A 13876-nucleotide genomic window follows, 5' to 3' on the forward strand; every position below is an offset into this window, starting at 1 on the left:
CTCCCTTCACTAACGAATCCCCTACCACTATTACCTTTCTACACTTCTTCCTCCCCACTGAGCAGCTAGACCACCCACAGTGCCATGGCCTTGGCTCTGGTTGGCCTCCACAGAGGAACCATCACCTCTCACCATTTTCCAAGGCCAAAAAGTGGTTTGCAAGCGAGATGCACTTAGGGGATTCCCTCTCTACCTCACTACCTGCCTGGCCCCCTTCTGTCTGGTGGTCGCCCATCCCCCCTCTGCCTGCTCTTCCCTAAGCCTCGTGAATGCTCCGTAGTGCCCCCAGCTGCTGCTCAAGCTCCAAAACCCGGAGCTCAAGTTTCCCCATTCGGACGCACCTCCTGCACACATGGTCATCCAGACCGCCAAGAACATCTAGGATTTCCCGCATAGCGCAGGATGTGCAAATCACGTGACTGAGCTCCCCAGGCATATCTTAACTAAATAAAACATGGACCCTTGCTTTTATTTTACCCTTACTCCTACTTGAGTATAGACTAAATGTTAGATCCTATAGATAGACTAGATCCTCTAGATGCTGCTGACTGCCTGCCCCAGGGTCGTCCTCTTGCACTCTCCTCTGGGTGCTGCTGACTGCCTGCCCCAGGGTCGTCCTCTTGCACTCTCCTCTGGGTGCTGCTGACTGCCTACCCCAGGGTCGTCCTCTTGCACTCTCCTCTGGGTGCTGCTGACTGCCTGTCCCAGGGTCGTCCTCGTATTTTCCTCTGGGTGCTGCTGACTGCCTGTCCCAGGGTCGTCCTCTTGCACTCTCCTCTAGGTGCTGCTGCCTGCCTGACCCCTCATTGCTGGGTATTCCCTGACATCTCAAAAACTACCTTCCTTCTGTTTATAATGCCCCACAACATGCAACTGCTACAACTTTCCCATTGTGTCTTTATCCTATGCTGCTACATGCAGCACCTGCTACCTACTTCTCATTACTTGGATTTTGGGCCATCTTTCCGATCACTGCGGGCTTTTCAAAGCAAATATGGGATGAGCCAAAATGAGCCAATACCTCAACATAGATCAGTCAAAGACAGGGATTTATGGGCTCTACACAAACTCATGAATAATAATGGAATTTGAGCTAAAAATACACTTTGCCTATTCAGTCACTGTATTTAGGTTACTAGTAGTATTGTACATTACATGTGATAAAACAACTTATTGTTCACTTCCTGTCTATCCATCTAACTTCTCTCAAAGATGTAAATTATTTTTGAGAAAACATTTACCTTATGCTGTAAAACTAAGCCACATCTAAGTGTTAGTCATATAATCACAGTTTACTTATTTTAATTCCGTGGACTTAAGTCATTCATCCTCTCCAAACTCAGCTAAAGATGCTTGGGATTGGGAAAGGGTGAGAAGTTATTAATATTGCAGCATCTTAACTTGTAATCTGTTACTTTTTTTTAAATAGAAGTAGAATCACAGGTCCTGAAGGAACACTTAATCGATGAGCTGGATTATGTCTTGGTTCCCACTGAAGCTTGGAACAAGTTGGTCAATTGGTATGCATGTGTTGTGGGTCAGGAACCCATTGTACGAAAGGTAAGACAATGTCAAATCCAAGGAATTGAAATGGGTTTTATTAGCAACTGATTTTCAGTTTAGTTAGTTTCATTTTTATAAAATTTGTTTTGGCAATGAACTCAAAATCGTACTGAAGCTGGGTGGAATTGTTTCCAGTGCATATTGAAAAATGGAAATGGGCCAGCGAGCATAAAGTCTTGAGACACAATTCTGCTAGACTAATAATTCGAGAAAAGCTGAATGAATTTTTTAATAAATATATTTTTAAGATTTGAATGATGCTGGCAAGCCTGCATTATTGCCTGTTCCTAGTTTTGAGTAGCTTGCGTGACAACCCCAGTGGGCTTTAAGGGTGAGCTTATACAGTGTGGGACTGGGGTCACTTGTAAGAAATTGTAAACAGTCCTGCAACTTTAATGGTGCCAGCTCACAAATTACCAAATCGATTGAACTTAAAACCCAAATTTGCATGGGTTGCTCATCCACTAAGGTAACCACTATGCTATATATGTAGTTTGAACATAGCCAATAAAACTTAAGGCAAATCTTCTTAATACCGGTATCAAACCAAGTTTCCCCTAATATGTTCCTTGTCCAATGACGTGTAATAAAAATCAAAAGAATAAAATGAATTGTTTAATGGGAATTGGACAGCAACCCTTCAAAGGATGTAATCTGACCACTGAAATTCAGTGATACTAAATTTTCTGCTTGGCACGTATTTCAATTCTGAGCAGTCATGTTACCACAACGAAATCAAGAAAGTTAGTTTGTATGAATAATTCGTTGATTTATTGATCAAAATCCATGACACTCAATTCTGGGAGGTAAACCCCTACATGGCTTACCACTAGACGAGTATTTTTTTTATTCATTCATGGGATGTGGGCTTTGCTGGCTGGGTCAGCATTTATTGCCCATTCCTAGTTGCCCTTGAGAAGGTGGTGGTGAGCTGCCTTCTTGAACTGCTGCAATCCATGCAGTATCTGCTACACATTCTGTACCAATAGTACAATCTTTGAATGGGGGAGATTTTAATATGGAAAGTAGCTGTTGGTGGGCCAACTGAATTGAGAAGATGTTGCAAAGACATTAGTCTGGTTAATTTAAGCTCTGTTTAGCTATTACCGTGCTATTTCTTGGCAGCTGCTTTTGTTTTTGCCTAGTGTGAAAAACAAACTCGAGCGTCTGAATTCCAAAACTTCATCTTTAAATTCTTTGGCCAGGCACTGTCACATATGCCCAAGTGTTATATGTCAGTGCTTATACAAGTGGTGTCTGAACTCAACCCCAGATGTTGTGCTTATTACATGTTCTTCATAATTTGGTATGATGAAAGAGGAGACATTAGAATGTTTCTTGAGGATAAAATGTGTAGAGTTGATTATCAAAGGTCTATAATTTTATGCTGTTTTAGGTAGAAGAGTAGAACTTGGCCATTATTTCATGTACCTTTATGACTTGTATTTTGCTAAATTAGATGAACAGTTAATATCTTTGCGCATTCATTAACTGTTGCTCATTAATGAGAAACAGCTTTTTAACTTCAGCTTTGTGTCATTTTTTGATTGCTTGTGAAGGATGTTTACACTGAGTGAAGCCTTTACCTTTTTTGGTTACCAAGTACCAACATCATTCACAGATTAGATCTAGTCAGTTAGACACAGACTGAGGTTGTTGTTTGGTGTTCAGTTGGGTGTGGTTTTATGTTGCAAGCCCATGCCCGTTGGGAACTGAGTTTAGGCTGCAGAGACTTGATTCATAGACAGCCAACACATGTTTTGGGCTAAACTTGAATCCAAGAGGCAAAAAAACCCTAGTGTGCAATCTATTTTGCCTTATCTTTGTAAACTGGTGTACATCTGCACAGCCGTCTCCTCCCCCTTGAACTATACAGCTCAAGGTACATGCTGAAATACGTGCACATTTTGTCATGGATGTATAGGCTGCACAATCATTCTTTTACTATCCATTAATGTTATAGGTACCGGTACCTAGCCACAGTCAAAACGTTAAATTTTTAAAATTCCATTGTGATGTACTAGCATTCTACCCATATTTTATATGTATTTAAAAGACTGGTAGGAGCGACACTGGGGAGTTAAAATTGCTAGCTTATTGATTAAATCACATATAGTTTAATTGTAACTTTGTAGACAATCATTGAAATTAGTTTAAATAATTCAGTTTCCTTGTGAAAGGATAATATCTGAATAGTATCTGAACTTGGCTGTTAAATGTGTGCAGATTATGCTGTGATGCATCCATGTGATGTTTGAAGAATATTCTTGCCGTGACTACGAAAATCCATTTCCTAACTTTTTTTTTCATTGCCTGTATATCATGGTTATTTAAGAAGTATTTGATGTGCTAAATGGATTACAGCATGGTGCTTTAGACTTGAATTGATCTGAGTAAAATCCAGATATGCTCTTTTTAATTTGTACTAATTATCAAATATTTTAGTGTTCAGTAAATGGATTCACAGAAGTGAAAGCATGAAATTCACTCATCCATCACAACAGTTCTAATATCGATATGTAAGTGATGGCAGTAATTCTGAGTTATCTTTGTAAATGACTCAACCTGGTAATTTAGACTTGTCAGTTGATTAGAGAGAGGGCAGTTAGGGCTACATAGTTGTCCATAACCACTTAAGGGACCACCTACCAATTTCAGAACCCAATTAACAGAGATCTGACAGCATTGGTTGGCTTGGAAAGGCACTCATGCCTGTATATTTGAAAGGCAGAAAAAAGGGTGGCTTAAAAAAATTGTGTATTACATGCAAAAATATAACCTTTGTTTCTCTGTCATGTATTTCTGCGATCTGTTAGCCCTTTGTTTTTTAATGCAGTGATGCACTCTGTTCACAGGTGGTTGAGCATGGAATGTTTGTAAAGCATTGTAAAGTAGAGGTTTACCTCCTAGAATTGAAATTATGTGAGAACAACAACATGGACAATGTGGTGACACGCCATTTCAGCAAAGCAGACACCATAGGTAAAACCCTTTATTTCTGTGTTGCTTCTGGGACATCATTAAAAGTAAAATGAGATTGCACGATATTTAAAAAAAACATGCTTTGATCCTGGGCATTGCATCATACAGCCATTCACCTTGACGTTGAACTAAGTTGTGTAGAAGTACAAGGGTTATATAGAAATAGTCGTTTGGTAGTACAGAACTTGAGTATAGCTGAAAAAAGAGATGTCAAAGCTTTTCATGTTGCACTCATCAGGACACTGAGCAAGAATACCAGTATAAGGGGAAAACAGTTGATCCTAATTGGTCAAGCTGCCTAGTTTAAATTTCAAACAATGCTCAGCAGTTAACTGTCAGTCACCATCACTGCTGCATTCTCCATGGCAATGCCTCTACCAATCAGAGTCCACTTGCCAACCAACCAGCACTCTCTTCACATACAGTAAAAATTGTTGTTTTCCCCTTTCATCGGTTTTCTTGCAAAGTATCCTGATGAGTGCAAGATGAAAAACTTCAACAGGTTTTATAGAAACCAGAGTTTATTATGCATGGCTGTTTTGGAAGTCAGTTTATAGTTAAAAGTGAACTGCAAATGTTTCCACTGAACACAGCAGTCCTACAGGGTGTGCCTCAAGCTTTCTTCTGACTTTTGTTTTTGCTATTCTTTTGAAACTCTTGCGAGGCAGTCAGAATAAGGTGGGCTGTGATTAGTGGAAATTCGCAACGTTTGTACAGAGAAAATTTGTCATATCATCTCTGGCTGCTTTTGACCAGTAATGTGAAAATGCAACACTCAATGAATCAGCAGCTAAAGTACTAACATTGGCGGCATGTCTTGTATAGGTTAACGTAATTCCTTTTGAAGAAAAATGTTTAAGTCACAATGTTCACAAATAATGGATATGTCGGTGGGATACTTACTAACTGTTACAAGCACATGTAAGTGTGGATTTGGTGTTTGAGGTCTTTTATTAAAAGCAGCTTCTTCAGAATCATTTAGGACTGAGATGAGGAGGAATTTTTTCACTAAGACGGTGGTGAATCTTTGAAATTCTCTACCCCAAAGGGCTGTGGAAGCTCAGTCATTGAGTATGTTCAAGACAGAGATTAATAGATTTCTAGATATTAAAGACATCAAGGGATACTGGGATAAGTGTGGGAAAATGGCCATGATCTAGCTGAATGGTGAAGCAGGTTAGAGGGGCTGAATGACCACCTCTTATTTTCTATGTTCCTAACCTTGATATCAATTCCTGCAGCAATTCCAACTACCTTTTGGGACAAGATGTAGATTCTGCAGTGCACACGTTTATCTTTCAAATTTTTAAAAAAGGCACAAGCTTAGATTTGTACATTATAACTAACTTATTGAGTAACTAATTAGAAGAGAACCAGCAAGAAGAGCAGACACTGAGATAGCAACTACTGCAGACAAGCCAACACCAGTACCAGAAATTGAGGCCTGGATCAACTAGCCCACCCACTGCCACCCCAACCAACACCACTTTTCCCATCCAGCAGAAGGGAGGGGTTCATCTGAAGGTGTGGGTATAGGAGAGACCACATAATTGGAAGAAGCAGTGGTAAATCAAGAAGAACTGGTAGCAGCAGAGATGGAAAAAGCACATGATATATTTTCAGCTTTTTGCAGTAAATTTCTTGGTTAATGTCAAATCTGACTGAGACTTTCATTAATAGACTTACCGTAAGTGCCGATACTCATTTCTTGTGTATGTTTGGTTCATGATTCTTGCTTCTCCTTTTGCAGCCTCCTGTTTCTGACTCATTGGTGTTTTATGGCAGGGAGTATTTTCTGCAGCAGTTTTCATGGCTGTAGACTTGTGGACAACTGAGTGCCTTAAGAGCTTTGAGAGTATGCAAGAGGTCACGCTGTACATGATGACATTACATTGCAGCCAAGGAAATGACAAATTTAAATTTTGAGCTGCTAAACTGTGGAAATAGTTTTTCAGGTCTGCAAGTTGTGGGTTATTGCTCCCTACTAAATAAACCATGTGTATTGTTTCTATTATAGTTCCTAGTCCACAAGATAACAGCTGTCCAAGGCAGATGTGACAGTTGGCAGCACGCTAGCTGTCTATGGATGAGAGGGAACAAATGTAAAATCTCACTTTGAGCTGTGTACAGCACTCCTTCAGATTCCCACATGGAACAGATCAGTCATACACTGCCATCTACAGATCTGCACTCAATTCAGCAGACTCTGGAGTTAGATTTACCACCTATTCATACAGTTAATGGATGGCAAATCTAGCCCTCTAACTTTGCTTGCTTCTGGTGTTGAATGAGTAATTTCAATCTGACCTGATTTATTATGGATAAAAGAGCCATTAAAGCAGTGGTAGCCAGTTTATTCTCAGGACTAGAGTATAAATTGTGACTGGAAATTGAAGGTGGAACTTTAATCACTTCTGACTGCATCTGGATAAAGAGAGTTAATTATGATGTCAGTTAGCTCTAAACCTTATGATCAGTGAAGCATGTGGCATCTTGGTGGCCATACTTTATAAAACTGAAATGTGGAGCAAACAGTTGTTTTTAATCCAACATCTTGCATACCTGCAACTCTGGGAAGGCATTTAAACTTGCAGTTGTTTCAGATTTGCTTTGAATCGAGCATTGAATGTACATTCCTTCAGATTTCTTCCTTACCTGCATCTGGTTTACCTTGTAGCAGTTGCAGTAATAGGGTATGAGTTGCTTGGATGACTTTCAGCTATATATCAAGTTTATAATATAATCTAAGACCTGGGGAATGGGTGAAGAAAAAGGAGTTACTTTGAAAAAGTGAACAATGTAGAAAGAGGAAAGAATATCACTGAACAGGTATAGGACATTATGTAAGAGGTGAAAGGAACAGCCAGAAGTGGTAATCCATGTTAAAATCAATGTCTGGGAGAAAAAGGGTTGTGGTCCTACAGGCAAAGTTTCAAGAGCTGGGGAAAAGATGAAAGAATGGGACCTCAAAGATGGTAATCCCTGGATTGCTCCCAAGTTGTACATACTAGTGAGCACAGAAACAGGAAGATAATGCATGTGAATGTGTGGCTGGAGGAGTGGTGCAAGATGGTGCTTTTTAGATTTTGGAGGCTGGTGTTGTATAATCATTATTTCTACATGCCAGACTGTTTCATCTGTGTCTCAACAAGCCAAGCTTCTACCCTACTTACTCTTGAATTAGGAATCCTTGTTTTTCATTCAAGATATATGAACATTAGTGGATCATTTAGCCCTGTGAGAATGTTCTACCATTCAATGAGATCATGGCTGATCACATCCTAACTCATATACCCAACTTTACCCACATCACTTAATACCTTTGGTTAACAAAAATCTACCAGTGCAGATTTAAAATTAACAACTCATATAGCTCTCTTCTGCCAATGGATAAAGCTCTAATCTGCAAACTGCAATTGATGCACCAAACGTCTATCTCACTTTGCACGTGGAAATGTTTGCTAACTTCACTCCTGGAAAGTTTGGCTCTAATTTATAAACTCTGTTCCTCGACTCCCCAACTGGCAGAAATAGTTTCTGTCTATCTACCTTATTTGTTCCCCTTAATATCTTGAAAACTTTGATATTTGTCTTTGGTTTGCCTACCCCTTCCTCCACTACCCAAGCCAGACAGCATTCCCTGGGAAGCAGCCACATCTTGGATGCCACCAGCTATATATGCTTTTGATTATGAAATTTAATTTTTAGCAGTTTCTACCATAATTGCCCCCTTTTTTTGTTTTGGTGCCTCAGTTTAAAAGGATTTCTCTTCTGATTTTTCCCACAGAAAGTATTTGGAGGTATTTGGATATGCACTTGTGATGCCATGGCATACAAGGCTATGAGCCTAGTGCTGGAAAATGTGATTAGAATAGTTAGGTACTTGTTTGACCGGCGCAGACTCAATGGGCTGAAGGGCCTTTTTCTGTGCTGTAGACCTCTATGACTCTAAAATCTGAATTCTGTCTACTCTCTGCTGAAACTCCATCTGTGTTTAGAAGAATGGGAGGTGAGACATATAAGATCCTATGGGGACGTAACTTTTAGTTTAAAAAGACGGATATGAGAAGAAAGTTTTTCTTTTGAGGGTCGTAAGTCTTTGGAACTGTCTTCTCCGGAGACCGTCGAAGCAGGGTCATTGACTATTTTTAAGACAGAGGTAAGTAGATTCTTCAACAAGGGAGTCAAACGTTTTTGGGGGCAGGCAGAACGTGGAGTTGAGAACACAATCAGATTAGCCATGATCTTATTGAATGGTGGAGCAGGCTCGAGGGGCTAAATGGCCTACTCTTAATTCATAGGTTCATATGTAAATAAGCCTTGAATTGTCCACACAGCATCAATGACATGGTGCACATCATGCTTTCAAACCCATGTAATTAAAATTGTCTGCAAATTAACCTTCCAACTATAATTTTAAAAATTGGATATTTCTTGTTGATGTTTCCAAAATGATCTTGCTTTCTGTTGGTCAGTTACCCAATTAGGATTGTTATATTTGATAACCAACGTTTCTAATAAATTTGAATGTTTAATTGCTGTATTACATTTGTGTTCTTTCTTGCAACAGATACAATAGAAAAGGAGATGCGAAAACTGTTCAATATTTCAGTTGGAAAGGAGACGAGATTGTGGAATAGATACATGACAAATACTTACGAACAGCTTAACAAGCCAGATAGCACTGTACAAGATGCTGGTCTGTATCAGGGACAGGTGGGTATTACATTCTACTGTTCTATTTGGAGACAGTGGGACTGGGAGTGATGACAATACAAGTTTTGGAAAAGTAAAAAGTACAATTTGGGTAAAACGTAAAAACTTGATGAATGATTTGTAAGAAACGATTTTGCAGATGTGTTTCCAGCTTTCTTTACGCCTCCCCTCCCCGCATTGGCCTGCCCCACCTTGCCTTCTTTTACACCCCATCCACCCCAAAAAGAAAGTTGAGCACCATAATAAGATGAAATTTAGTTCTAAAAAGGTGACTTTTAGAGACAGTCATATGTAGGGATTTTTTAGTGGCCATTACCCAATAAATTGCAAAAACTCCATCCTGTACTACTCCTTGTCATTTCTGTTACCAGGACTGTAAGCTGTGATACTTTCTTGTGGCATAAACGGGGCATATTCATTGCAACTGAATTAATTTAGACTAGTTAGATATAATTTACCTGGATTGTAGTTGCAATTTATCTGAATTTTCAATAGATCTTTGCTAAGGCCCCCCATAATAGACTAATGAATAAGGTCAAGGAACAAGTGGCAGAATGGATTGCTAGCTGACTTCAAGACAGAAATCAGAGTGGGAGTAAAGTGTAGTTATTCAGGCTGGTAGAATGCTCAAGGATTAGTCCTGGGACCACTGCTATTCATAATTTGCATTGAGGAGGAGGACTGTAACAAATTAAAGGAAGGCATTAATAAATTGCAGAATGGGCAAATAATTGGCAGATGAGGTTCAACACAGATAATGTGAGGTAGTACATTTTGGTAGGAAAAATAAGGAGATCACTTATTACTTGGCAGGTGCGAGCCTAGGTTGGGCAGAGTAACAAAGGGATCTCTTGAATACAAATACATCAATCACTAAAAGTTGTGCCACAAGTTAGCAAGGCTGCTTTTTCAAAAAAAAAAGCACTCTGCTTTATTTCTAGAGGGATAGAATTGAAAAGTAGGGAAGTTACACTAAACATGTATTAAACCTTGATTAGACCACATTTGGAGTACTGCATGCAGTCTGGTCACCATATAAAAAGGATACAGAGGCACTAGAGAGGGTGCAAAGGAGATTTGCAAGCTTGATTCCAGAAATGCATGGACATACATATCAGGACAGGCTTGGTCTCTTTTTCTTGAGAAAAGAAGTTTGAGGGGTACCTGATAGAAGCCTTTAAAATTATGAAAGATTTAGATAGAGTGGATACAGTATGATTCTTTCCTCTTGTAGGGAAGAGCATAACTAGAGACCATCAGCACAATATAGTCACCAGGATATCCCATATGGAATTCAGAAGAAATTCCTTTACCCAAAGTGTGGTGAGATGTGGAACTTGCTACCAGATGGAGTAGTTGAAACGAACAGTATAGATGCATTTAAGGGGAAGCTGGACAAGCATATAAGGGAGAAGGAAATATATTGTTACGCTGGGAGATTTGGATGAGAAAAGATGGGAGAAGGCTCGAGCAGCATATAAACACTGGTACGGACTGGTTAGGCTGAATGTTTCTATGCCGTACGCCCTGTGTAATCCTGTGTTAATTAGCAACTTTGTACTTTGATCTATAATTATGCATTGAGTTTCTGTGGAAACACAACATCAGTTGTATGGGTTTCAACAGCATTAAATTTTACATCTGCATTTTTAAATGGGTTGTTAATTGTATTGCATCACAATCAACGTGTTTTAGTTTTTTTGACTTTCATCTCAAATCTTGTGTGGACTCATGAAAATTCAAGCATGGAAACTTTAAAAAAAACTTTTGTGATACCCTAGCTTTAGTGGAGTGGGTTTTCAGCAAGATACATGAGGTGAAACCAGTGTAGACAGGCCAGCCACTGACTCATCTAATTAATCACTTAGGATGTTTGTTTTTGGAGACTTGTAAAACTTTATAAAATCTTACATCATACAGATTACGAAATTTTGGGTGATGTCCTATGTTCAGTCAGCTATGTATTGAAATGAGAAGTGGCTTACATGTCTGGGATTGTACAAGACCAGGAAATTTATTATCAGGAGCACCCTGAAGTGATGAATGATGTGCATTTATTTGGCAAGTTACAGGAAGCCTTCATTTCGTAACACAGCTCTGAAGCCATTTGGATCGGTCAGGTTGGCCTGTGGTAGCATTGGAAATAAAATATTCAGGGTGCCTGTTGCGGTACCACCATCAGCCATTTAGTTGCAGGCAGGTTGGGACTTGCAGCAGACAGTACTTTGCAATAGCATCAATTTATTCTGCAAACGGCAAAGCAAGCAAAATCTATTTAGAGTATATTTAAAAGAGTCGTTATGAACTACAATAAACAGAACTCATGAGCAAAACTACAGCAACTTCTCCCAATAAAGCAGGGTGATTGCTCCAACAAAATGTAGTAGGTGGGGGATAGTTACATAATCTAAAATATGTGCATAAAATCAGTCTCCATCACTAACAGGAGTGTGGCCTCCAACCATGACTGTCAGGAAAGTTAACCCATCATCTCCATTCTGGCTGGGAATAGTGGCATCACTGTATGAAACCTAAAATACTATAAAATATTGTTAATTGTCAAATGCTAGGGCTTGGAGATACAGTTCCTCATACATAAGCTTCTGGTATAATTTTCATATAGCGCGCAAGATGGCTTTGATGAATTGCAGAACCATAATCCCTTTGAAAGACTTACGGTGCTTTGGCCTGGGAATAAAAGCACAAAGCTTTCTAGAACTCAGGAAGCTAAAGCTTTGAAGAAGCTTTTATAAGGCAATTTCCGTAATTTGGCTTAATCCATCTGGATTGGCTTAATATGTTGTAATTTACCAAGATATGATATTTTAATATGGAGTGGTAAGAAATGAATTCTGTTTTTCTTTGGCCACTGATTTCTTTAGACTATTTGCCTTTTGAAGATTTGTGGCATGAATGTAGGGCTTTGAATAGTGAATAACAGAAAATATTGCATCAAAATGTCTCAGAAGTTTTCCATGCAAGGTTGATTCATTTTATGCTTGCCTTATAAAAGGATTAGATACTAAATTTAGACATTATAGACTTTTGCCACTGAAAATTGTATTTGCTTATTTTTTTAATACAGTTGCAAGTTTAGATGACTTCATGCTGCATCTGAGTCTTAATTGTTACTACCATACAGTTCCCTCCTAAGGTATCCTGTTTCAAAAACTCTTTAAGTGAAAAGTACTTTATTTTTATTTAAAAATATGTATAATGTGCCGTGTTGATTCCACCCCAGTAGCTGTTATCTTATCCAGTGATTTGGTGATCCAGTAGAAACATCAGGGCTTTGAAATCCAGCCTGAGGTAAGGTAGTTGGTTTTAGCCCAGAATGGCAGCATGGGCACTGGGTGGAGAGAATCAGCCAAGGTTCAATCAATAATAAAAACAGAAGGTGCTGGAAAAACTCCCCGAAGAAGAGTCATATTGGACTTGAAACACTAACTCTGTTTCTCTCTCCACAGATGCTGCCAAATCTGCTCAGTATTTCCAGCATTTTCTGTTTTTATTTCCAATCTCCAGCATCCGCAGTATTTTTTTATTTTAAGGTTCCATCAATCCCCATTAGAGGTGCACATGACAATTTTGAGTGAGTACAGATCAGGCTTTCCTGTCATACAAATGGTCTACCTTTATTGAGCCAAGGCAATGAGTCATCAGGCTGCTGGACTACATAGGACATGAGAAACCAACCTTTCTCTCCCCTGAATATCTCCACACACCACTGGATAGTGATCAGGAGGAGCTTCCTGGCAAGCACGTCTTTTTTCACCTTCCTCACCCTTATAAAATCTATGAGCGCTGAGGTAATTCTATTACAACCACACTAAGAATCAGTCTAATTGGCTCTCTCTCGTTCTCTTAATTGCGCACCCACCCCACAAGCAGCTAATGAGAGATTACTGTTTATATTTCAGGTACACAATGCTTTTGTTTTTTCAAAATTAAACCAGCATTTAACTTTGTGCTGTGTAACATGCTTGCTTAAAGGTGTTGAAGTTATGCAGCTTGGGAGGGTAGTTTCTAAATCATTAACTCGAAGCATATCTTTATGATCTACTGGTAAGGAGCAGACAAATGGTTTTAAAGTAGGTGTTTTTGTCCATGCATGATACCTGTATTCAGCGGTTCTCCCAGTTCATGTATGAGTGTTATTAAGAACAACCAAGAATCCTGGTTGATAGCAGGTGATGAAGGCAAATAGTCTGGAGTTTGATGTGTTGAATAGCAAGAAAGCAAAGGGAAATGGGGAGGTAGGGACTGCAGAAGCTGTGACTGCTTTTACTTCAAATAAAGCTTGATTTTTCAAGTGAGTCACTGAGTTAGCATGAGCTTTTAGTTTTGTGATACAGTTTACAGGCATGTATTGAAGTTAAAGCTGACAGTTGCACAGCAGATTTCATGTTTGCAACTGCTATAAAATATCAGGTAATGCATATTGATGGTTGTAGCTGGAGACCTGTTTGCATTAAGAGAATTCTTGATTTCATATGAGTGACAGATGGTGCATTACAGCAGGTAGATTTTATTTTTAGTATGTGAGCTGAAGCTTTGTGTTGGTTCCATGACTTGCGACTGAAACAAGTTTATATTTGTAGCCATATGGAACCAT

The 13876-nt window shown here is 39.2% G+C and overlaps 1 protein-coding gene across 2 annotated transcripts in view; it reads left to right on the forward strand.

Moving 5' to 3' along the window:
- Positions 1-13876, forward strand: part of usp4 (ubiquitin specific peptidase 4 (proto-oncogene)) — an 83725-nt gene that overhangs the window by 14556 nt on the left and 55293 nt on the right. For both annotated transcript variants that reach the window (XM_078543174.1, XM_078543175.1), the window contains exons 3-5: positions 1430-1560; positions 4419-4545; positions 9116-9261. In XM_078543174.1, the coding sequence (XP_078399300.1) occupies positions 1430-1560; positions 4419-4545; positions 9116-9261 (404 nt within the window). The remainder of the gene's footprint in view (positions 1-1429; positions 1561-4418; positions 4546-9115; positions 9262-13876) is intronic.

Source organism: Cetorhinus maximus, chromosome 6 (genome assembly GCF_964194155.1).
Source record: "Cetorhinus maximus chromosome 6, sCetMax3.hap1.1, whole genome shotgun sequence".
NCBI classification, from domain to species: Eukaryota; Metazoa; Chordata; class Chondrichthyes; order Lamniformes; family Cetorhinidae; genus Cetorhinus; species Cetorhinus maximus.